The 27,605-nt window shown below is 40.4% G+C and overlaps 1 protein-coding gene across 1 annotated transcript in view; it reads left to right on the top strand.

Moving 5' to 3' along the window:
* CFAP58 (cilia and flagella associated protein 58) overlaps positions 1 to 27,605 on the top strand; it is a 58,728-nt gene that overhangs the window by 9,194 nt on the left and 21,929 nt on the right. Inside the window, exons 5-13 of the mRNA XM_075215116.1 lie at positions 716 to 910; positions 4,308 to 4,445; positions 4,559 to 4,718; positions 7,282 to 7,364; positions 9,153 to 9,344; positions 11,585 to 11,746; positions 19,304 to 19,450; positions 22,381 to 22,521; positions 23,040 to 23,263. Of these exons, the coding sequence (XP_075071217.1) occupies positions 716 to 910; positions 4,308 to 4,445; positions 4,559 to 4,718; positions 7,282 to 7,364; positions 9,153 to 9,344; positions 11,585 to 11,746; positions 19,304 to 19,450; positions 22,381 to 22,521; positions 23,040 to 23,263 (1,442 nt within the window). The remainder of the gene's footprint in view (positions 1 to 715; positions 911 to 4,307; positions 4,446 to 4,558; positions 4,719 to 7,281; positions 7,365 to 9,152; positions 9,345 to 11,584; positions 11,747 to 19,303; positions 19,451 to 22,380; positions 22,522 to 23,039; positions 23,264 to 27,605) is intronic.

Genomic DNA, 27,605 nt, shown 5'->3' with positions numbered 1-27,605 from the left:
AAATTTAAAGTTGATCTAGGACACGCCGTATCTCAACTATAAATCTATCCCCACATTTTAGATTTTACCTCCCCGCCTACAATGCAACATGGTTTTGCCCAGGTGCAAAGTTACTTCTTTTTTCTGCTTTGCTCTCCTTAATGACTCAGGCCCAGAGTGACTGACAGTTTGATAAACTTACATTGCAGATATGCTCTTTGCTAATTGGTTGTTTTCTTCACAGGGGCAGGGCAAGTGATTTCATAGTATCTGCCGGGAAATGTCACATTAATACTGAACAATGTATTTCACCTTCCTGGATCATATCTGAACATTTACATTTTGGAGGGTCTTTTAAAGTGTCATTAATTTTTTCACACTTTGTTGTCACACATATAAGCTATAGTACTGTATATACAACCCTATACATAATTAGCCCTCTAAGTTTCTTTTCGTTCATAAAATTTGAAGGCTGTGTCCACCTTTGTGAACATTTTTTTTAAACATATTTAAATATGAAATAACAATTTTGTTTTCCAATTAATTCCTCACCTATCTGCAAACATACAAATTATACATTCCCCATTAGAGTGTTTATAGCATTACCTAAACAAGTCCAATGCATGCAGGCGCCACTGTCATTAGTCTAAAGACTAATTGTTACAGAAGTAAGAATTTCAGGAGCGGGTGATGAGGACTATTATGCTATAACCATTTCTACGCTGTGTGATTCTAGTTACAACAAGATATCCAGGGGCGCCAGAACGAAGCATCCAGGGAATCCCGTAAGAAGGAAAAGCTGGAGAAGGATCTGAAGAATGTCCAGAACGAGCTGGATGGCAAACAGGCTGAAATTAAGTCCTTGCAGCAGACGTCACAGAAGAACAAGGAGGAACTTCAGAAACTGGAGCAGCAGCTCAAAGAACATAAGGTATGAAACCAGACGAGACGTTACCCGCCAGCCCCACTCTGCAAATGCAGATTCATGTGTGAGGTACAATACGGGGTCCCCTCTCGCCACTGGATGGGGCATGGCTATGGTCATAGGACGTGTGGCTAGATTCCCAGAAATACAATTCTTCAAATAAACATCTAGGGAGGTCCAAAGCAGCGGATATCACCACCCAGTGGTCAGCAGTAAGGTCGGAGGTCCCATGTAATGTGGGTGTAGCAGTTACACTGCGCATGTGCCGATCCGACCGCGAGTCTTCATGATATAACGCCCAACGCTGTCACAGTCAACGCTTACTAGACGGCAAGCAAGGCTGATAAGTTGCGGCCAAAGTTAGCCGAACTAAACACAGAAAACAAAAAGAATTTGACCTTTAAGTAGAAGTTGGTTCTCATATATTTTTCCACATATATTTTACTATTTAGGAGCTAGTCTAAAATTTTAGGAGCCAGACACATTTTAATATGTTATCTGGTAATAAATTGCAGACTGTACACATAGGGCCTGATTCATTAGGGCATGCAAAACAAATGGATAATGCGTTTTTCAAAAACGCGCATAATTCGGGCACATGTATACATGTCATCACTAGCAATCGACGCTTACACCTGCTCTGTAGCCGGTGGAAGTGACTCAGCTAAAAAATACGCACCTTAGAGATGCCAAAGCTTGAGTAGGACGCTGGTCCGTGCGCTTTTCCTTGGGACCCCCTTGCTGTACATTACCCACGTTAGTCCTCCCTTTCCATCCACGTTTCACCCATCAAGTCGTAGGCAGCCGGAAGTGTCATTTACGTGTGAACATGAATTGCATTCTTTGTCAAAAGTCAGTTTTGCGCACGGACAGATTGAAAATATGCAAAATACGCCACGTAAATGGACTTAAGTTTTTTAATAAATCAGACCCATAGCCTCCACCCACATTACATACAGCTCACCCCATTACAGACATTACACCCTCTTTATCCACATCACAACCCTTCTTTATCCCCTTCTATCTCCACCTCAAACCTCATCTTCATCGAACTCCTCTATCTCCTTCTAGTCCATTCCCTATCATCCCTCTCACTGCTCAAACCTGTTCACCTCTCACCTCACCATCATCCCCTTCTCTATCCCATCATCCTCCTCTCTTCATACTCCGCCTCCTGCCTCAGTCTTATCATCACTTCCTGATGAGTCGATGAGCAGAACCTTATTGAATACTGGAAAACAAAATGGCTGCCTCCACTGTCTGTAGACGACAGGATATTTAATCAAGTCTTCAAGTTTCAAGAGGATTAAATAAAATGTAGATTTCTGTTGATAAACTTTACGGAACCAACACTTGCAGTTATTGTAGTAATTATTACCAGCACGTTACTAAGGATCAGTGTTAATCTTCCAGTCACGCTTGGCTGTAATTCGAGGTCTAGCTAAGAATTTCACCTCCGCCCTTCAGCTGGAAGAACACGCGTCAGCGTTACACTTATGTGCAATGATTACAGTGACACGCAGCCTCCACTTTACTGAATGTGCATTAAATATTAATTAGTTTTTACAATTGAAGCATGCAGGAAAAATGATCTGTGCTCCGACACGAGGACACGCCCCGAAGCCGGGTGTTGAAGACCTGTATTTGCTTTATAAGTCATTTATAGCATTCTGCTTGCTTATTTCAGTGACTTGAGTTGAATGAGCAAAGTAGTCTGCTCAATGTGGAGACAGCCATTTTGTGAGCTGAAACCATACGCATCAAAGGGCAGCTAACCGATTCATGAGAGGGCAGCCTATGAGAACGTTAGGAAGGAGTGACATCACTGAGGAACAGTGGAGGTGGCCATTTATTGGGCTGAACCAATAGTGATGGCAGCTGTGTATGCATGCTACAACATGTGTCTGCATGCTATGACATGTGTTTGTGATCAGCAAACTGTAAAAATGTATTTTATGCACAGTGAGGAAGCAGCCTAGCAACTTTCTATGAACCAGTATAGTACCAATAGATTGTGGGAAAGCAGACTTGGTTCTTATATTCAGGGGGTTGAGGCCTCTGCTTGGTAAGAGACCAGACCATAGACCAGTAAGTTTAACATCTAGATCTAGATTTAGATCTATATGGGGGATTGCCAAAGGAAAGGTAAGTTCTACAAAGTACTATAATCAGCAACAGTCAGAATGGATTTATGAGATACTGATTTTTTTTGTGCTTTAAAGCAAATCTCGTTGCATTTTATGAAGAGTAGGAAATTCGTCAGTGTAGTATATTTAGATTTATGGAAATTGTTTTACACTGTGCCTCACATGTGCATAATATATAGATTATAGACTATTGGTCTAGAAAAGCAGTAGGTAACTGGATAGAATACTGGGTAAAATAATTGCATCCAGAGGATATCATACACGAAGCACACATGGGGCTTGATTTATTAAGGCACTCAAAACGACCGTAAATTTAGTTTTTTTTTCCAAACGTATGTAAATTGAGCATGTGTATGTCCGTGGTTATCTAGGAGCGGATCTGAATCTATATCTGTTGTTCAATATGGGTCTAGGTCCGCTCTGCTCCAACAGACAACACACTGCAGGATACGTCCAGTACATATGTGGAATATAAAGTCAGAAAAAAACATACTTAATTTTTTATTACGCCCCCCCATAAAATACTTTTATGAGGATGTTGTTGATGTTTACTATGCATAAAATATATTTTTACAGTTTGTTGATTGCAAACACATGTAGTAGCATGCAAACACATGTTGTAGCATGCATATCCAGCTGTCATCACTAGTAGTGAGCACTTACACCGACCAGTAACTGGTGCAAGTGATACGACAGAAAAACTTGAATCAGACTCTGCTGCGTGCACTCGAGTTTGGCACACCCTTACTGTACAGTGACTACGTGCATGCACCCAGTCCCCTCCCCGTTCTGCCCATTAAATTGTAGCCAGTAGTAAGAGTAATTTGTGCTCGAAGATGAATTGGATGGTGCTGTGTTCTCTGGTGTATGGTCCAGTTCTGGGCATGCGCAGAGTGATTTTGCGGAAAATACGGCACGTATCGGCATTCACGTTCATTAATGACCTCGATGTGCAGCGCAAAACATGAGAGAGGCATCAGCAGGCTTGCAGATATATACATTGCAGGAATGGAGCAAACATTCGCTAAATGGTGCACAAAGCATCTATGCAGATAAACAATCAAAAGCAGAATGGTCTTTGCCCCAGTCTATGTAGACAGTGGAAAAACAGTCACATTTGTGTAAACTAAAGAGTTACATCTCTGCATTTTCTGCATCCAAAATGTCCTATGTTTATTATATAAAGTCTTCCTTTTCTGTTATAATATGGAATGTTATCTACTGACACCTGTCTGTATTCCATGAATCTCTTGCAGATCCTAAATGAGAGAGTAGCCAAAGAATTAGAGCAGTTCCAGGTCAGAAACAGCAAACTGCAGCAGGAGAACGAGCAGAACGTTATCACCAACGAACAGCTGACTCAGGAGAATCAGCAGAAGCAGCTGGAGTTAAAGGTGAAGTACGGTGTATACATTTCTCGGATTTCTTCCTGGTCTTCTCCGTACATGAATTCTGTCAGACACCTTTGTGTGACTTGGTTTTATTGTCATTGTTTCCTGATGATCAGTCTAGAGAAGAAGAGATCAACCAGATGCGTCAAGAGATCTCCAAACTGTCCAAGGTCAGAGAATCGCTCCAGAGAAAATACAGACAGTTGGAGGAACAGAAGATTGAGGTGGAGCAGCAGAGAGAGACCCTGAAAAACCAAATCACGGGACTTGAGAGAGGTAACGTCTGTCACATTCCTGACTGTCCGGAACTTCTACCTGGCGAGCCTGTTCTGGTGTTGGAGAGATGATAATACTACAATGTAGGTGACCTGGAACATCTAATCACCTCCTCCTCACTGGCCTCCCCCACTCTCATCTCGATACCCTTCGATCCGTCCTTAACGCTGCAGCTAGGCTTATTTTCCTCTCTCGCCGCTCCTCTTTTGTCTCCCCCCTCTACCTAGCCCTTCACTGGCTCCCATTCCCCTTCAGAATCCTCTTTAAGCTCCTCACTCACCTACAAGGCCCTCGCCAACTCCACTGCGCCCTACATCTCCACCCTCCTCTCTATTCATGCTCCATCCCGCCCTCTCCGTTCTGCCTCTGACCGTCGCCTCTCTTCCCCCCTTATAACCTCCTCCCACGCGCGTATCCAAGACTTCGCCCGCGCTGCCCCCCTCCACTGGAACAAGCTCCCTCCCTCCATCAGAACTTCCCCTAATCTGTCCAGTTTCAAACGGGCCCTAAAAACCCACCTTTTTCTTAAAGCCTTTCTGTCTCCCACTTAACTTCCTACCTTATCTTCTGCCTCTGTCCCCCTACTCTCCCTCTCTCCCCTGCGTCTCTCAGTTTGTCCACCCCTCCCCTTAGATTGTACGCTCCTCTGAGCAGGGCCATCTCTCCTCCTGTTTCCACCACTTCTAACTCTGCTCTCCAGCTACTTAGCCCTCCTCCTCGAGGGTCCTCCACCCCACTTCCACTCTCGCTCCCTCCTCCCCCCTGGGGGTCTCCCTGTCTTCCGCGCCCTCCTTCTTGGGCCCCGTCGTTTGCGGATCCTCCCTCCCCCTTCCCCGCCCTCTCTAGCTGTGCATTGAGCGTACTGAGTTGCTGTGCTTACTGTTTACTGTATTGTGCTGTCTCCCATTGTATTGTAATTTTGTTTGTCTCTGTACGGCGCTGCGGACGCCTTGTGGCGCCTTATAAATAAATATTAATAATAATAATAATCTAATGCGCTTACCCAGTCTATACGTGTCTGAGAGGAAGTCACTTAGGAAGTGCCAAGAAACCGCGTTGATTCTACCCCTAGATGGCCCGCGAAGGGCACTTCCAGGTCCTCTCTTACTCTCCGGTATAGGTAGCCACCTCCACAACCTAAAGGTGTACCTAGGTGGGGCGAGATAATCTCCAGAGGTGCTCTGTGGAGAAGTGTAGATGTCACATTGAAGTCCAGCCTCCTACCACTTTAGAATCACCCCTTTTATTAAATAACGGTTTTCCAGTTTTCTCCTAAAATACTGCTCGTTTTAGTCCAATTTATGGCCTAAATTAATCATGAGAGTGACGGGTCATTAAAATTACATTTTGCATTTTGTGTGTGTTGAGCTTTTTATTACATTACTCAGACCATACTATAAATGCCACGGTACAATATGGAGGCACAAAGTGAGTCCCATTATGTGTATAAGGTGAGACTCAAGCTAATTTCAATCATTCTAAAATCTTGTTTCTGCAGTGATCAGCAGAACTAGGCGCACTGGTGACTATACTCCATATTGTGCCATGATCACCTTCATTTCGGCCAACTTTACTTCTCAGCAGACGCAGGCACCTTGCCTTGTGAACCTAGGTCATCTGCACAAATACAAGAGCACAACTTTAGATTTTTGGAATCTGAAGCATTTTAAACTAATTTAAGCCCCTTACCCACTGACATCAAAGATCAAGCCCTGCACGGGTGAGGTGGCAGTGTCGTTTGGATGCCAGCTGCTCAATTTTATCGCATTCATTGCGTAATTCCCCTGACCACGTTCCAGCCATCGGTGCAGACGTTACACGATTACGTTTCACATGCGGAGTCACTGGTGTTAGTGGTAAAGAGATTTACGTTGCTCTCTGTGACCATTGTTACACTTTATTTTCTTCATAAAGCCTCAATGTTTGTGACAAAATGATTCTGAAATTGAATCCAGTTAAAAAAGTAAGTATTTAACTATGTTGCTTTTGTTTCAGAAAATAAATGTCCAGCATTTCATTGAACAATCCATAGCGACTAGTTTTTGTCTACCTAAATGTTTGATGTTTTCAAATCAAACTACTTTCCCTTCCATTAAGTAAGACAATTTAAATTAATTCCCCAAATTCTTACAATTTTAGTTTACATTTTGTGTTTTGTACATTTGTCTTCTCAACTTTGTCAAATATATTGCTCATCTTTTCTGTTACTTATCCAGGCAGTACGGTTTAATTAGTTGCCCTTGCGTACAACACAGATCTGTTCTGCTCTCTGCATTGTATAAAGCTGCTCTGTGTCTTAACCAAGGGCAATGGAAAAAAACACATATACATGATATAAAGGCCTTTTAAAAAAGCAATATATTTTGTGACACCTGGGGGAGAAGATGTACAATCCCATAAGTTAGTCATCTAAAGGTGACCTTTAACCTATAAGTTGCCGCACGGCACACCTGTCTCACCTTTACAGAGCGGCTGTAATTGCGCCGACAGAGGGGATGTAAGTGTCACGTTGTCGGCGTTACACTCTCTATGCGCCACAAGTAATATGTCTTTGTTGCTCTAGAGCTGGAGTCTGCGCAGAAACAATCGGAGTTGGATAAGAAGGCGGTGGATGAGCTGGTGAGGGAGAGGGACATGCTCAACAAGGTGAGTGACAGCTCCAAGCAGCAGCCATACATAATGGATCAAAGGAGGGAACAGAGATACCTGCTGCAATGTACATTTACTGCGGAAATCGCCAACCTTTGTGCAAGATGAGAAGTGTAACTACTGTACGCGCTGCATCCATATGGGGCTAGTAAAGTAGCGGCCAGTTACATAGAGCAGGCGAACACTTATAAGGACTACGTGGTGGGTTTCAGCAATTTAGGGATTAAAGTCCTTCCTCTGTACCATGACCACCGACGGCTACACAGATTCCATGACAACATCTATACAGAGATATAGAAACAGCAAACAGACAGCGGATCAGAGGACAATAACATCACAGGGACTGTAGACTTTAAAATAATTGCACCTGTATTTAAGCAGGGGTTGCTGGTTACAGTCATTATCAAGGTGGCTTATGGAACTTGAAACATGGAAGTCTCAGTGCTGTGTTCTCCCTCTATCCCACCACACGGTAATGAGTGCTTTATAGTACTGTTAATGACCAGGCTACTTATTGCCCTCGCTGCAGGCTCGGCACCTATGTTGGGTCTCAGTGTATAATATTTACATGGTTAGACAGAAGTCCTGGATTCTGGCTGCCCGTAGATTGCTGGATACTTAAAGTGCTCACACAGCAGCTCTGTCTCATGGTGTGATTAACTGCTGATTATGCAAAGTAAGATGACTTTCAGGAATATCATCCTTTGTACATTGATCTCTGTGATTGCCCAGTGCGTGAAAACAGTTGTTACGCTGCGTCCTTGGGCAAATGGAACAATCATAATTAAGTAGAATATGTAAAGTTTACTGTATTAAAGTTATTCTGTGTGTGTTCAAATTGTTCTATGTAAACATTGTTTGTGAAAAGACCTTTCGATTAAAATGAATCAGATTGTAGTGTGTGGGGGTATGTTTGTAGCTGGTCACAGATACTGGAATAAGGTTCTCTATGTGGGGCAAAGAGGAATGATTACAGTACACGTATATGTCATTAAGAGCTTTTCTTAATAACAAATAGTATATGTAGCATACCTTAAGGGTGTTGTATGGGGGGTATTTATATGCTAGAAAAACTGTCTTATTTATGAGACATTTTATTATTTTATGTTCTCTATAAGTGGTTTCCTCTGGTGATTGCTTCTCTTAAATATTCCCAACATCATCACCATTTATTTATATAGGGCCACTAATGCGGCAGCGCTGTACAGAGAACTCATTCACATCAGTCCCTGCCCCATTGGAGCTTACAGTCTAAAGTCCCTAACACACACACAGACTAGGGTCAAGTTGTTAGCAGCCAATTAACCTACCAGTATGGTTTATTTTTGGAGTGTGGGAGGAAACCGGAGCACCCGGAGGAAACCCACACAAACACGGGGAGAACATACAAACTCCACACAGATAAGGCCATGGTCGGGAATTGAACTCATGACCCCAGTGCTGTAGAACAAAAGTGCTAACCACTGAGCCACCGTGCTGCCCACATTCCATTAGTTACTATGTGGAAGTATACAAAGAATGCGGGAACAGACCCTAACCACAAGAATATACTCTGCGTCACATGACGTCTAGCGCAGCGTTCCACAGAGGCCGTAGCATCGTTGTGTGGACATAAATAATATGATCTGTGTGTATACTTATTGGAGGGGGGCAGATAACTTCTACAAACAATGATTCCACCAAGGGGAATATTGGAAGTTTGATGGTATGTAAGAGTGGGAATGTGTCCCCAATTGTGATACTTTGGTAAAATATAAAACATTAACGTTGGCCCCTCCCCCCTAGAACCTGCTGAAAGCTGCCAACGCCACCCAGAAGCAGCTCAACCTCGTCAAACTCCATGACCAGTCCAAGAAGAACCTGGAGGAGGAAATTGTCAGCTACAAAGAGGAGGCCCAGAAACAGCGGAAAATCATCTACCAGCTGGAGAAGGAGAGAGATCGTTACATTAACGAGGCCAGCGAGCTGACGCAGAAGGTGTGTCCTCCTGTGTGTCTGTACCGTAGATGTCCGTTCACTCAGTGACACATATAATGTGGATGTAACTGGATAAACTGTTATATTTATAACTTAATTATTGGATCTCTCATTGGCATTCACCGTAATTTAAGAATAAATATGTTAAGATCTAGTAAGTGGTTGAAGTAAAGAGCAACGTCATCTGACACCCTCCCCGTGGCCTTATCTAACGTTAACCTGACACCCTGTGTGGCTGTGTATCTGCCTGGCACCTCTCAGTAGATATACACCCCCCTGGCACCTCTCAGTAGATATACACCCACCTGGCACCTCTCAGTAGATATACACCCACCTGACACCTCTCAGTAGATATACACCCACTTGACACCCGCAGTAGATATACACCCACCTGGCACCTCTCAGTAGATATACACCCCCTGGCACCTCTCAGTAGATATACACCCCCTGGCACCTCTCAGTAGATATACACCCACCTGACACCTCTCAGTAGATATACACCCACTTGACACCCTCAGTAGATATACACCCACCTGGCACCTCTCTGCAGATATACACCCACCTGGCATCTCTCAGTAGATATACACCCACCTGGCATCTCTCAGTAGATATACACCCACGTGACACCTCTCAGTAGATATACACCCACCTGGCATCTCTCAGTAGATATACACCCACCTGGCATCTCTCAGTAGATATACACCCACCTGGCATCTCTCAGTAGATATACACCCACGTGACACCTCTCAGTAGATATACACCCACCTGGCATCTCTCAGTAGATATACACCCACCTGGCATCTCTCAGTAGATATACACCCACCTGACACCTCTCAGTAGATATACACCCACCTGGCATCTCTCAGTAGATATACACCCACCTGGCATCTCTCAGTAGATATACACCCACGTGACACCTCTCAGTAGATATACACCCACCTGGCATCTCTCAGTAGATATACACCCACCTGGCACCTCTCAGTAGATATACACCCCCCTGACACCTCTCAGTAGATATACACCCACCTGACACCTCTCAGTAGATATACACCCACCTGACACCTCTTAGTAGATATACACCCACCTGACACCCTCAGTAGATATACACCCATCTGGCACCTCTCAGTAGATATACACCCACCTGACACCTCTCAGTAGATATACACCCACTTGACACCCTCAGTAGATATACACCCACCTGGCACCTCTCAGTAGATATACACCCACGTGACACCTCTCTGCAGATATACACCCACCTGGCATCTCTCAGTAGATATACACCCACCTGGCATCTCTCAGTAGATATACACCCACCTGGCATCTCTCAGTAGATATACACCCACTTGACACCCTCAGTAGATATACACCCACCTGGCACCTCTCAGTAGATATACACCCACGAGACACCTCTCTGCAGATATACACCCACCTGGCATCTCTCAGTAGATATACACCCACCTGGCATCTCTCAGTAGATATACACCCACCTGGCATCTCTCAGTAGATATACACCCACGTGACACCTCTCTGCAGATATACACCCACCTGACACCTCTCAGTAGATATACACCCACCTGACACCTCTCAGTAGATATACACCCACTTGACACCCTCAGTAGATATACACCCACCTGGCACCTCTCAGTAGATATACACCCACGTGACACCTCTCTGCAGATATACACCCACCTGGCATCTCTCAGTAGATATACACCCACCTGGCACCTCTCAGCAGATATACACCCACCCTCTGTGGTTATGTGTCTAGTAGATGCCCTACCACACCGGTTGTAGATTTGTGCCCACTTGACACCCTCATCTCGTGCCTTTATTGAATGTTCATCTATATGTCCAGCACCCTTCTGGACTGGGGTTACTCTACGGTGGCTTATTTCAGCTAATCCCTTATATACTTATACTTATATAAAAGTTTACAGACAAAATGAGAAGCCTCTAAGATGTAACCAGATGACAAAACTTCCCTAATATGTTCCTACATATGACAACTTGATGCAAATGTAATAATATATGAGTCTTAGCTGTAGTAAGTTTTGCTTTTCTGTTCCAGTAGAATTGCTGTGTCTTTGTCTTGTTCTGATTACATGGTGACCGATCACTCATATTCCAACAAAGAGCTTTTATCAACAGAAGTTTCACAGTCTTCCATAAGTCTCCATCACAGTGCACAGTTCCTGCTTCTGTTAGACCAGTCTGTATAAATATGTCGCTCTTGTCTCCAGGTTCTTCAGCACATGGAGGATATCAAAGTGCGGGAGATGCAGATCTTTGACTACAAGAAGAAGATTGCAGAGGCGGAAACTAAGCTGAAGCAGCAGCAGAATCTCTATGAGGCTGTGAGATCCGACAGGAACTTATACAGCAAGAACCTTATTGAAGCTCAGGTACTTCAATGATCAGTGACCTGTCAATGTAATATATAATGTGATCAATACGGTCAATGTAATATATAATGTGATCAGTGCGGTCAGTGTAATATATAATGTGATCAATGGGGTCAGTGTAACATATAACGTGATCAGTGCGGTCAGTGTAATATATAATGTGATCAGTGAGGTCAGTGTAATATATAATGTGATCAGTGCGGTCAGTGTAATATATAATGTGATCAGTGGGGTCAGTGTAATATATAATGTGATCAGTGGGGTCAGTGTAATATATAACGTGATCTGTGCGGTCAGTGTAATATATAATGTGATCAATGGAGTCAGTGTACTATATAACGTGATCAGTACAGTCAGTGTAATATATAATGTGATCAGTGGGGTCATTGTAATATATAACGTGATCAATGGGGTCAGTGTAATATATAATGTGATCAGTGGGGTCAGTGTAATATATAATGTGATCAGTGGGGTCAGTGTAATATATAATGTGATCAGTGCGGTCAGTGTAATATATAATGTGATCAGTGGGGTCAGTGTAATATATAATGTGATCAATGGGGTCAGTGTAATATATAATGTGATCAGTGCGGTCAGTGTAATATATAATGTGATCAGTGCGGTCAGTGTAATATATAATGTGATCAGTGTAATATATAATGTGATCAATGGGGTCAGTGTAATATATAATGTGATCAGTGCGGTCAGTGTAATATATAATGTGATCAATGGGGTCAGTGTAATATATAATGTGATCAGTGGGGTCAGTGTAATATATAATGTGATCAATCGGGTCAGTGTACTATATAACGTGATCAGTGCGGTCAGTGTAATATATAATGTGATCAGTGCGGTCAGTGTAATATATAATGTGATCAATGGGGTCAGTGTAATATATAATGTGATCAGTGGGGTCAGTGTAATATATAATGTGATCAGTGGGGTCAGTGTAATATATAATGTGATCAGTGGGGTCAGTGTAATATATAATGTGATCAGTGGGGTCAGTGTAATATATAATGTGATCAATGGGGTCAGTGTAATATATAATGTGATCAGTGCGGTCAGTGTAATATATAATGTGATCAGTGCGGTCAGTGTAATATATAATGTGATCAGTGTAATATATAATGTGATCAATGGGGTCAGTGTAATATATAATGTGATCAGTGCGGTCAGTGTAATATATAATGTGATCAATGGGGTCAGTGTAATATATTATGTGATCAGTGGGGTCAGTGTAATATATAATGTGATCAATCGGGTCAGTGTACTATATAACGTGATCAGTGCGGTCAGTGTAATATATAATGTGATCAGTGCGGTCAGTGTAATATATAATGTGATCAATGGGGTCAGTGTAATATATAATGTGATCAGTACAGTCAGTGTAATATATAATGTGATCAGTGGGGTCAGTGTAATATATAATGTGATCAGTGCCGTCAGTGTAATATATAACGGGATCAGTGGAGTCAGTGTAATATATAATGTGATCAGTGGGGTCAGTGTAATATATAATGTGATCAGTGGGGTCAGAGTAATATATAATGTGATCAGTACGATCAGTGTAATATATAATGTGATCAGTGCGGTCAATGTAATATATAATGTGATCAATGGGGTCAGTGTAATATATAACGTGATCAGTGGGGTCAGTGTAATATATAATGTGATCAGTGCGGTCAGTGTAATATATAATGTGATCAGTGGGGTCAGTGTAATATATAATGTGATCAGTGCGGTCAGTGTAATATAAATTGTGATCAATGCGGTCAGTGTAATATATAATGTGATCAATGTGGTCAGTGTAATATATAACGTGATCAATGGGGTCAGTGTAATATATAACGTGATCAGTGGGGTCAGAGTAATATATAATGTGATCAGTGCGGTCAGTGTAATATATAATGTGATCAGTGGGGTCAGTGTAATATATAATGTGATCAGTGGGGTCAGTGTAATATATAATGTGATCAGTGGGGTCAGAGTAATATATAATGTGATCAGTGGGGTCAGTGTAATATATAATGTGATCAATGGGGTCAGTGTAATATATAATGTGATCAATGGGGTCAGTGTAATATATAATGTGATCAGTGTGGTCAGTGTAATATATAACGTGATCAATGGGGTCAGTGTAATATATAACGTGATCAATGGGGTCAGTGTAATATATAATGTGATCAGTGGGGTCAGTGTAATATATAATGTGATCAGTGGAGTCAGTGTAATATATAATGTGATCAGTGGGGTCAGTGTAATATATAATGTGATCAGTGGGGTCAATGTAATATATAATGTGATCAGTGCGGTCAATGTAATATATAATGTGATCAGTGGGGTCAGTGTAATATATAACGTGATCAGTGGGGTCAGTGTAATATATAATGTGATCAGTGCGGTCAGTGTAATATATAATGTGATCAATGGGGTCAGTGTAATGTATAATGTGATCAGTGGGGTCAGTGTAATATATAATGTGATCAGTGCGGTCAGTGTAATATATAATGTGATCAATGTGGTCAGTGTAATATATAACGTGATCAATGGGGTCAGTGTAATATATAATGTGATCAATGGGGTCAGTGTAATATATATAGTGATCAGTGCGGTCAGTGTAATATATAATGTGATCAGTGGGGTCAGTGTAATATATAATGTGATCAATGGGGTCAGTGTAATATATAATGTGATCAGTAGGGTCAGTGTAATATATAATGTGATCAATGGGGTCAGTGTAATATATAACGTGATCAGTACGGTCAGTGTAATATATAATGTGATCAGTGGGGTCATTGTAATATATAATGTGATCAATGTGGTCAGTGTAATATATAACGTGATCAATGGGGTCAGTGTAATATATAACGTGATCAGTGGGGTCAGTGTAATATATAATGTGATCAGTGGGGTCAGAGTAATATATAATGTGATCAGTGGGGTCAGAGTAATATATAATGTGATCAGTGCGGTCAGTGTAATATATAATGTGATCAATGGGGTCAGTGTAATATATAATGTGATCAGTAGGGTCAGTGTAATATATAATGTGATCAATGGGGTCAGTGTAATATATAACGTGATCAGTACGGTCAGTGTAATATATAATGTGATCAGTGGGGTCATTGTAATATATAATGTGATCAATGTGGTCAGTGTAATATATAACGTGATCAATGGGGTCAGTGTAATATATAACGTGATCAGTGGGGTCAGTGTAATATATAATGTGATCAGTGGGGTCAGAGTAATATATAATGTGATCAGTGGGGTCAGAGTAATATATAATGTGATCAGTGCGGTCAGTGTAATATATAATGTGATCAATGGGGTCAGTGTAATATATAACGTGATCAATGGGGTCAGTGTAATATATAACGTGATCAGTACGGTCAGTGTAATATATAACGTGATCTGTGCGGTCAGTGTAATATATAATGTGATCAATGGAGTCAGTGTAATATATAACGTGATCAGTGGGGTCAGTGTAATATATAATGTGATCAGTGGGGTCAGTGTAATATATAATGTGATCAGTGGGGTCAGTGTAATATATAATGTGATCAGTGGGGTCAGTGTAATATATAATGTGATCAATGGGGTCAGTGTAATATATAATGTGATCAGTGCGGTCAGTGTAATATATAATGTGATCAGTGCGGTCAGTGTAATATATAATGTGATCAATGGGGTCAGTGTAATATATAATGTGATCAGTGCGGTCAGTGTAATATATAATGTGATCAATGGGGTCAGTGTAATATATAATGTGATCAATCGGGTCAGTGTAATATATAACGTGATCAGTGGGGTCAGTGTAATATATAATGTGATCAGTGCGGTCAGTGTAATATATAACGTGATCAGTGCGGTCAGTGTAATATATAACGTGATCAATGTGGTCAGTGTAATATATAACGTGATCAATGGGGTCAGTGTAATATATAATGTGATCAATGTGGTCAGTGTAATATATAACGTGATCAGTGGGGTCAGAGTAATATATAATGTGATCAGTGCGGTCAGTGTAATATATAATGTGATCAGTGGGGTCAGTGTAATATATAATGTGATGAATGTGGTCAGTGTAATATATAACGTGATCAGTGGGGTCAGAGTAATATATAATGTGATCAGTGCGGTCAGTGTAATATATAATGTGATCAGTGGGGTCAGTGTAATATATAATGTGATCAGTGCGGTCAGTGTAATATATAATGTGATCAGTGGGGTCAGTGTAATATATAATGTGATCAATGGGGTCAGTGTAATATATAATGTGATCAGTAGGGTCAGTGTAATATATAATGTGATCAATGGGGTCAGTGTAATATATAACGTGATCAGTACGGTCAGTGTAATATATAATGTGATCAGTGGGGTCATTGTAATATATAATGTGATCAATGTGGTCAGTGTAATATATAATGTGATCAGTGCCGTCAGTGTAATATATAACGGGATCAGTGGAGTCAGTGTAATATATAATGTGATCAGTGGGGTCAGTGTAATATATAATGTGATCAGTGGGGTCAATGTAATATATAATGTGATCAGTGCGGTCAATGTAATATATAATGTGATCAATGTGGTCAGTGTAATATATAACGTGATCAATGGGGTCAGTGTAATATATAATGTGATCAATGTGGTCAGTGTAATATATAACGTGATCAGTGGGGTCAGAGTAATATATAATGTGATCAGTGCGGTCAGTGTAATATATAATGTGATCAGTGGGGTCAGTGTAATATATAATGTGATCAGTGCGGTCAGTGTAATATATAATGTGATCAGTGGGGTCAGTGTAATATATAATGTGATCAATGGGGTCAGTGTAATATATAATGTGATCAGTAGGGTCAGTGTAATATATAATGTGATCAGTAGGGTCAGTGTAATATATAATGTGATCAATGGGGTCAGTGTAATATATAACGTGATCAGTACGGTCAGTGTAATATATAATGTGATCAGTGGGGTCATTGTAATATATAATGTGATCAATGTGGTCAGTGTAATATATAACGTGATCAATGGGGTCAGTGTAATATATAACGTGATCAGTGGGGTCAGTGTAATATATAATGTGATCAGTGGGGTCAGAGTAATATATAATGTGATCAGTGGGGTCAGAGTAATATATAATGTGATCAGTGCGGTCAGTGTAATATATAATGTGATCAATGGGGTCAGTGTAATATATAATGTAATCAGTAGGGTCAGTGTAATATATAATGTGATCAATGGGGTCAGTGTAATATATAACGTGATCAGTACGGTCAGTGTAATATATAATGTGATCAGTGGGGTCATTGTAATATATAATGTGATCAATGTGGTCAGTGTAATATATAACGTTGTCAATGGGGTCAGTGTAATATATAACGTGATCAGTGGGGTCAGTGTAATATATAATGTGATCAGTGGGGTCAGAGTAATATATAATGTGATCAGTGGGGTCAGAGTAATATATAATGTGATCAGTGCGGTCAGTGTAATATATAATGTGATCAGTGGGGTCAGTGTAATATATAACGTGATCAATGGGGTCAGTGTAATATATAACGTGATCAGTACGGTCAGTGTAATATATAACGTGATCTGTGCGGTCAGTGTAATATATAATGTGATCAATGGAGTCAGTGTAATATATAACGTGATCAGTGGGGTCAGTGTAATATATAATGTGATCAGTGGGGTCAGTGTAATATATAATGTGATCAGTGGGGTCAGTGTAATATATAATGTGATCAGTGGGGTCAGTGTAATATATAATGTGATCAATGGGGTCAGTGTAATATATAATGTGATCAGTGCGGTCAGTGTAATATATAATGTGATCAGTGCGGTCAGTGTAATATATAATGTGATCAATGGGGTCAGTGTAATATATAATGTGATCAGTGCGGTCAGTGTAATATATAATGTGATCAATGGGGTCAGTGTAATATATAATGTGATCAATCGGGTCAGTGTAATATATAACGTGATCAGTGGGGTCAGTGTAATATATAATGTGATCAGTGCGGTCAGTGTAATATATAACGTGATCAGTGCGGTCAGTGTAATATATAACGTGATCAGTGGGGTCAGTGTAATATATAACATAATCAGTACGGTCAGTGTAATATATAATGTGATCAGTGCGGTCAGTGTCATATATAATGTGATCAGTGCGGTCAGTGTAATATATAACGTGATCAGTGGGGTCAGTGTAATATATAATGTGATCAGTGGGGTCAGTGTAATATATAATGTGATCAGTGGGGTCAGTGTAATATATAATGTGATCAGTGTGGTCAGTGTAATATATAATGTGATCAATGTGGTCAGTGTAATATATAACGTGATCAGTGGGGTCAGTGTAATATATAACGTGATCAGTGGGGTCAGTGTAATATATAATGTGATCAGTGGGGTTAGTGTAATATATAACGTGATCAGTGGGGTCAGTGTAATATATAACGTGATCAGTGGGGTCAGTGTAATATATAATGTGATCAGTGGGGTCAGTGTAATATATAATGTGATCAGTACGGTCAGTGTAATATATAATGTGATCAATGTGGTCAGTGTAATATATAATGTGATCAATGGGGTCAGTGTAATATATAACGTGATCAGTACGGTCAGTGTAATATATAATGTGATCAATGGGGTCAGTGTAATATATAATGTGATCAGTGGGGTCAGTGTAATATATAATGTGATCAGTGGGGTCAGTGTAATATATAACGTGATCAATGGGGTCAGTGTAATATATAACGTGATCAGTGGGGTCAGTGTAATATATAATGTGATCAGTGGGGTCAGAGTAATATATAATGTGATCAGTGCGGTCAGTGTAATATATAATGTGATCAATGGAGTCAGTGTAATATATAACGTGATCAGTACGGTCAGTGTAATATATAATGTGATCAATGGGGTCAGTGTAATATATAATGTGATCAGTGGGGTCAGTGTAATATATAATGTGATCAGTGCGGTCAGTGTAATATATAATGTGATCAGTACGGTCAGTGTAATATATAATGTGATCAGTGCGGTCAGTGTAATATATAATATGATCAGTGGGGTCAGTGTAATATATAACGTGATCAGTGGGGTCAGTGTAATATATAATGTGATCAGTGGGTCAGTGTAATATATAATGTGATCAGTGGGCAGCACAATGAATGTAGAATGTAGAAGACACTTTAACTTGAGCTGGGGGCATTACCTTCGTTTACTAAGTGGTGTCATATAAGCCTATCTTGTCCTTTGGACTGGTCTTCTTATGTCATTGATGATTGATGAACTTCCCCCCAAAATGGTTGCGTTTTGCTAACCCGCTTTTATAACCAGGGAGGGGTCTATATTTTTCTGCTCCTTTATCTCCATTGGGAATGGTTGAGTTTTAGTTGCCCCGTCACTTTACATCAAAATGAAACATTTAAAAGTCATTTAATAATAAAATTGTGTTTTTACATCTATTTTGTGACAGGTGCCTTTATCTCCATTTGTTTATATGAATCTTTCCTCCACTAATAAACACTTGTGCCCCAATAGGATGAAATAACAGAGATGAAGAGAAAGCTGAAGATCATGAATCACCAGGTGGACCAGCTGAAGGAAGAGATCACCACCAAGGAATCCGCTCTGCTCAAGGTCCATCTCGACCACCAACGCATAGAGAAAGAGAAGGAGGCTCTGAAGGTTCGTTCCCTGTCTGTGGATCTGAGAGGTGGTTTTCTTGCTCAGATCTCGTCCATGTACTGTTGCTATACTATGTGTGATGTTACCATGTCCTCCGCTGCTCCTCATCCATGACCTATCTCTGGCCTCCGTCAGCCGTCCTAGGGGTATATTTACTAATCTGCGTGTTTGAAAAATTGGAGATGTTGCCTATAGCAACCAATCAGATTCTAACTGTCATGTACTAAATAAGTGTCAGCTAGAATCTGATTGGTTGCTATAGGCAACATCTCCACTTTGTCAGACCCGCAGTTTAGTAAATATACCCCCTAGTCTCTAATGCATTGCAACGGTGACAGATTGCCAGTTGATCGATGGGAAAGAGGAACAATCGATCAGTTTAAACTCCTCTCCCCATCATTCCTCACACTTGTCATATTCATTCAGAATCTATAACATCTGCTCTCCAGTGTATGTTCATCTGTTATTCCCACCAGCCCAGAATTCAGCCGCTGTGGGTTTTGACAGCAGTGTTTGTGCAGCTTAATTATTTAGCAGGGAATGTGTCCAGAACTCATCAGCACATTAGTCAGGGCCCCCGGGCAGTACAGCCAGGTTATTACTGCGTTCCTGAGCTCTGTGCAGACAGTCACAGTGAGCAGAAGCTGCACCATCGTTACCATCCAGGAGGCTGAGCGCTGGAGCACTTGTAGGTAGCGTTCTATATGGTGAAAGTCGTGTCTGTCTAGGTGTTAATAGCCAATAATAAACACATTGTAACACGGAGAAAGTAACGACACACGCTAATACGGAACTAGGTCCAAGGTGAAAGCGGAGATTTGGCTGCTTTCAATGCACGTTTCACAATGCTTAGTAAACACAAGTGAAACGCTAAGTAAATAGATCACATAATGCTATATGAGTAAGTAGACACCAACGCGGGCAAGAATGATTATCTTGCTTTAGTATCCTTGCTGTGTGAACGATCCTTGCTGTGTTCTCTATTATGTAACACCGATCAACTTCCCCCTGGGATGCTTTGGGAACAGACGATAACCAAGTACGATGCTTCACAATCATGTCTATATATAGATTTATTATGATGTTCTCAATACACCAACACCTGGAATTATGATTCTACTCTTCTGTATTAGTAAAAATAAAAGACATATAAATGCCAGATAAAGTCGTATTACTTGCGGGTAGACGGTGTAAATGGCGGCTGACGATGATGATGTACCAAACCTCTTGCGACTGGCTACTTGCGTTTGCACCGCTGAAGCTGATTGGTGCTTTCTTCGTTGTTCGAGCATATATTATAATTAAGTCTGCGTGGTTAAAAAAAAAATATTATTTTAATAATTTTTTTTTCCGTGAGACGGGGAGTTGTATTAGAGAGGTTATTGATGCCTAACAGCGAATGCGATTGTTACACATGAAACAAATGGATACAAATATGGGCACAAGTGAGACATAAGTGTCTGTGGCGTATGCCATGCGTAAACCGAGTACATATGTTACTGGTTACCTTTTAACGTAAATTAAACGCATTTTGCGGCCAACTGTGTATCAGGCCATAAGTGTATACTAAATTAATTTATAACAGACACTTCTGCTTTAACACCGCTGCAAATGTCAGAGTTTCAGGACTGATTCTCTTCTCTCATTCCCAGCCTACACGGAAACAACCGAGGCGCTGCGCAAAATCCTCTTGTGTGTAGCGGTGTAAGATTTGTGGTAGAGCTGAAGTTTACACCTACCGGTGGGGGGAGTGAGGGCGTTGTTCAGGAAGTACCGACCCAAAGACTCCACTTTATGGTTCATTTAAGTCATGAATGAGGCTAAATCGAGCAGAGTTTTAGGAGAAAATGTACATGTTTGATTTACTGAAAGGGGCGGTTGTGGTATGAGGTTGGACTTTTTGCAGAGGCGTCTGGTGAGAGTGGGGTGTATCCGTTCAGACCTGACGCTCAGATGCTAACCAACGCGTTTTGCCCTGAACTCTCGGTGCGTGTTGTATATGAGGTAGAGAGACTGTAGAGAGACTGTGTTAACACAACTTTGATTTCTTAAATGGGTTGAGACCCCAGCACAATGTTTGTGGTATCCTGGTTATCATTGCATGGGGAGATCTTTCTCAGATGTAAATAGAGATTGTGACCCAGTTTGCCTCTGAAGAAGGAGAAGCTGAATGCAGAGGAAGCAGGAAATGATGGATGGAAATAGCAGCAATAGACTTGATTTACCATCAGCTTTTCCTATATTTGAGTGCAGTATATCTCACTGTGGAATAACTAAGGCTAGTAAGTAAAATTATTGAACATATTTATCGTAATGAATAATTATGTATATTTCTCATATTCATTTGCAACAGCTAATAAGCTTAAGTTTTTTTTTAAACATTTAGTTTACAGTCATTGACATTATGATATTGTGTTTGACATATTCTGGGGTGGATATAATTTAGCAAACTACTCAGTGTTGCACCCCAGTATTATCTTATATACAGTACACATGTAAGCACACAGCCGTTAGTCTTATATACAGTACACACAGCACAGAGACATTAGTCTTATATGCAGTACACACAGAACACAGGCATACGTCTTATATACAGTACACATGTAAGCACACAGCCATTAGTCTTATATACAGTACACATGTAAGCACACAGCCATTAGTCTTATATACAGTACACACAGAACACAGGCATACGTCTTATATACAGTACACATGTAAGCACACAGCCATTAGTCTTATATACAGTACACATGTAAGCACACAGCCATAAGTCTTATATACAGTACACATATAAGCACACAGCCATCTCCCAGTGTCCCAGTTTATGGACCGGTGATATACCCAGAATGTGCCTATAGTGCTGTGTCCTCTAAATCTGACATTGTCTCCATATATCGGGCAGTGGTCACTGTGTCTCTTTTCTATAACAGGCCGAGCTGCAGAAAATGAAACAACAGAACATCGAGACCAAACAGTTCATTGACAACCAGGAGGCAGAAGAGAGGAAACTCCTGAAGATCATCTCTGAGGCCGACGCTGAGCGACTACGACAGAAGAAAGAGCTGGATCAGGCACGGCTCTCATTTCTTACACATTATAACCAATACCCCTCATGTACTACACATTCCATAAATACCATTATCATCCCAGCTGCCTCAGCGTCCTCCAGCATCTCACTGACAAATCTAGTGCTGCAAAGGGTTTCACAGAGAGTCAGGAGCATCCGTCTGCTGAAGACATGTCCAGTTCACAGCTGTCAATCTTTCATATAGGGCTAGTTAATCTTACACAAAAGCAAAGTTAGCCAGTTAGGTGTTCTTACCAGAAACACTTTGCTGGACTGACATCATTGTGTTTAGATCCCAAATCTCCTCTGTTACCATGTAAAGAGATTTGTGCAGGTGTCAGAGACACTTCTCGTGACCAAGCCTTTTACCAAAATGTAATTATTCAGAAATTGAGGCGCATACGACGTAGCTGTTCTTAATCCAAGTGAGACACTGGGAACTAATTAATAAGAGAGTTCTATTGCGTTGTGTCTCTGTATGACTTCTCCCACTCATATGAAATGATCTGTCGTTGTGTGCAGGTGATCAGCGAGAGGGATATTTTAGGTACCCAGCTGGTCAGGAGAAATGATGAATTGGCTTTGTTGTACGAGAAAATCAAGATCCATCAGTCCATCTTGAATAAAGGAGAAAGTCAGTACAAACAGAGGGTGGAAGACGTTCGACTCCTCAAACTGGAGATAAAGAAACTGAGACGGGAGAAAGGAATCCTGACCAAGACGGTGGCCAATGTGGAAGATCTCAGGTACTAAGGCCTTCATGGATGGTTGTATTAACTCCTCTGTCCATATGTCTAAGGCCTTCATGGAAGGTTGTATTACCTCCTCTGTCCATATGTCTAAGGCCTTCATGGATGGTTGTATTAGCTCCTATGTCCATAAGTCTACGGCCTTCATGGATGGTTGTATAAGCTCCTATGTCCATATGTCTATGGCCTTCATGGATGGTTGTATTAGCTCCTATGTCCCTAAGTCTAAGGCCTTCATGAATACTGGTGTAATCTCCTATGTCCATAAGTCTAAGGCCTCCATGGATGGTTGTATAAGCTCCTATGTCCATAAGTCTAAGGTCTTCATGGATGGTTATATTAGCTCCTATGTCCATAAGTCTAAGGCCTTCATGGATACTGATGTAAGCTCCTCTGTCCATAAGTCTAAGGTGTCACAAATCGCACTCTACGCACTCGTGAAGTTCACTGTAAGGGGACACCCAGGATTACAGCAATTCAATCTCGTACTCACCTATCGCTAGGGTTACAGATCTAACTTGTCTCTACCCCAACCCAGGCAACCACTTCTACTCCTCTACCGCCATCAACGTATAAGGCCCGTAGAACGCCTATGACTTAATTAACCCAATTGCGCACACAATCTGCGCTCTATTAGCTAAAAGAGTTAACACTTCCCACACTGGTATTTAAAGGGTTAACACAGCCAAACAATCTCTCTCTTCTAAAGAGGCAGGGAATTCTTTTTTACTATGGACAGCACAGTGGCTCAGTTGTTAGCACTTCTGCTTCACAGCACTGGGGTCATGAGTTTGATTCCCGACCATGGTCTTATCTGTGTGGAGTTTGTATGTTCTCCTCGTGTTTGCATGGGTTTCCTCCGGGTGCTCCAGTTTCCTCCCACACTCCAAAAACATACTGGAAGGTTAATTGACTGCTATCAAATTGACCCTAGTCTCTCTCTCTTTCTGTCTGTGTGTGTATGTTAGAGAATTTAGACTGTAAACTCCGATGGGACAGGGACTGATGTGAGTGAGTTCTCTGTACAGCGCTGCGGAATTAGTAGCGCTGTATAAATAACTGATGATGATGAATTTGTTTAGACCAATAAGGACAGCGCTTCCTAAATTTAAGATTTAATATACAAAGAAGTACAATGCTTACAGGTTATAAAAACAATTAATAAAAGATACGTAGCATAAGCAAAATGTGGAAAATAAAAGGGAGAAATCTTCATAATATAAACTTACATACGAGTTGTATAATCTGCGCCAAGGAAAATTGACTTGGTAGATGGACAGCTTATCAATGTGGATTGATTTCTCAAGAATCAATGACAATATCTTGTAAGAGCAAAAAAAATATATAGTACACCGCACCAAGTAAGTCATTATAACTCCCTAAATATTTATAGTTACAACGTGTATTATCATATAATTTTCGTTGTATATTAAAGGAGTGTGCACTCTCACACTTTGCTAGATCATATATTGAATAGAGAAGAAAAGGAGAGTGTGTTTTTTGTGAGGCACTCAAATGACCAAAGTAATAATTTAAATCTTTATCTTTATTATGTATTATTAAAGTCTGAACAGAGAACATATTGAAAGTTCTTATTATAACAATTAAAGAATCTTGTAGCGAAATATTAAAAGATGAATATGAAATTAAATCCAAAAAGAATCACTGTTAGGATAGGTAGTATAGTATTACCTGGCCGTGACGCTGTTCAAATGAATTTCATATATTTTTCTTTATAGATTAGTCAGTCTTTCCTAAATGGAATAATCTCTTATATATATATATATATATATATATATATATATATATATATATAAAAAAAGAGAGAAAGGGGCGCCAACATAGTGCATTAAATGTATAACATCTTTGGGATAATCCACAAATGTGCAATTCCCGTACCAGAAATTCAAATTCAAATCGCCTTAGATAAGTGCTCATAGACCTTCACATGAGATGTGGTCTGTAACGGATCGCTGTACTAAAATGTCCTGACTCCAGCAGGGTCTTCTCCCAGAATGATAGCACCACTTCGAATTGGCTAAAACTCAAAAAGAAGCCAATATAGTATAATACCATCACAACAAATGAAATGTGATAAAAAATTTAATACAAAAGGAGGCAATACAGCCTCAACTGCAGCTTAAGTATAATATGCTCGTACATAAAACACAATATAAAACAGCTTATCTGTCCAGTCTCTCGTGCTCAGATGAAACAGCATGCAGGGCAAAGTTAGCCAATGAAACCACACTGATGCACCAGTCCGGAACAGCGTGCAAAACGACTTCCCAACGCGTTTCGTCCTTTCCATAAAGACTTTTTCAAGGGATAGAATTAATACATCCACGCTGATCTTATGGAACTGAATCCGTGGCTTATTTTTCAGTTTTGTCTAGAGTAACCTGTAAGCAAAGCACTGAGCCATATATATATATATAGGACTGCATATCAAGTTAATATCCCTAGTCATGTGCTGTTCTTGTAGTCCACATATATAGAATGGGAGATTCCCTAACAGTTAATATATTGGCACCTATTTAATTGGTATTCTCATTTGCTTAATCATAATCTTGTGAGGATAAGGTTATTCCTCTTAAACTTTATATTCCATTCCAAAAGCAATAGGTTTTCTCAGAGTTGTCCCCTTAGTTCCTTATATTACATAGTATAATTTATGGTGTAGGGCTCATATAGTTTGATACATTCATTCAGTACAACTACAATTAGGCTTGGATGTTGTTCCACAATCTTAAATGCCTATTATAGATCTAATGAGCTAAACGCTTCTTCCATAAATATCTCTTTGCAGCACTTTATCCAGGGTTTACTGAATTGATGATATTAACAATTGTTATAAGTCTTAGTATACAGAACAGTGACCACGGCCTCCAGCGATGCACGTTTCGCTATTAGACTTTAACGAGGCAAGCCGATGGTAAGTATTGATTGACTCTTTATAGAGGTAAGCAAATAGATTTGAGGAATAACCTTATCCTCACAAGATTATGATTAAGCACCTGAGAATACCAATTAAATAGGTGCCAATATATTAATTCTGAGGGAATCTCCCATTCTATATTTGTGGACTACAAGAACAGCACATGACTAGGATGCTAACTTCACATGCAGTCCTTATATATATATATATATATATATATATATATATATATAAAAAGAGGTTATTCAGTTTAAGAAAGGTTTAGTAGGAATTACGGATTGAATTCTTACTTATTTATTAAAGGTGTCTGAGTAATCACATTTGTATTCATACATACTAATCTATAAAGGAAAATATATAAAATTTATTTGAACAGCGTCACCGCTAGGTAATACTATACTAACTATCTTAACAGTGATTCTTTTTGGATTTCATTTGATATTCATCTTTTAATATTTCGCCAGAAGTTCTTTAATTGTTATAATAAGAACTTTCTCCTTATAAGAGGTCTCCTTTAAAGACACTTTGTTAACTTTCCCCTCCTACTGCGATGTTGTCTGCAGGGCAGGTGTGTGACACAGTTTTACAACCACAATTTGCATCTTCCCTGTTTAATCCCCAATGCTAAAATGGAACATATCTGGGGAGTGTCACACGGACTCAATTTTATTATTAATATATCCAATACAAGTTTGCCCCACAGATATATGTCAAGTGTATTAGTTGAGCTTATACTCATTTCCTCCCATCCCCTGCGTGACAGACAGCATTATTTGACGTATGGGCTGCCCTTCATCTTACTATTTATGAATATGTGGTGATCACTAATTGATTGTAAGTGTTTTGAAATTAGAATTATATTTGCCTAAAATATAGCAAGCCATGGGCGCAGAGCTTATGTCTCTTTATGTAAGACCCTCTGCTTTGTGTAAGACCCTCAGCCTGGGAGTACGGCGCTTGGCTGTGACATCATAGGCAAATGCCACACTAGGGATACTGACATGGAGGAACACAGCTCCACATGTAATATGCAGCTTGTTGCTTCTCCTTCACGTCAGAGGCCTCTGTAGCATTAAAATGACTGGATGAGTCACATTATGTCACGCATTCAGTGTCTTAGGTGCCCTCTAACCATTGGCGCCCTAGTCAACTGCCTGGGTTTGTCTAATGATACTGCCAGCCCTGTTCTCAGACTCACTTAACGCAGTGCCTGATCATTATGCAAAAGTGTATACATTATTTCTAGACATGCTGTAATATTTATATATACAGTATATGTATACAGTGGCGGAACTATATATAACCATGGTGGCTAAGTGGTTAGCTACTGCCTCACAGCACTGGGATCATGAGTTCAATTCCCGACCATGGCCTTATCTGTGTGGAGTTTGTATGTTCTCC

The sequence above is a fragment of the Mixophyes fleayi genome, chromosome 6 (genome assembly GCF_038048845.1).
Source record: "Mixophyes fleayi isolate aMixFle1 chromosome 6, aMixFle1.hap1, whole genome shotgun sequence".
Lineage (NCBI taxonomy): Eukaryota > Metazoa > Chordata > Amphibia > Anura > Limnodynastidae > Mixophyes > Mixophyes fleayi.
Note: the sequence above shows the minus strand (reverse complement) of the source record. Positions and strands in the feature narration are given on the sequence as shown.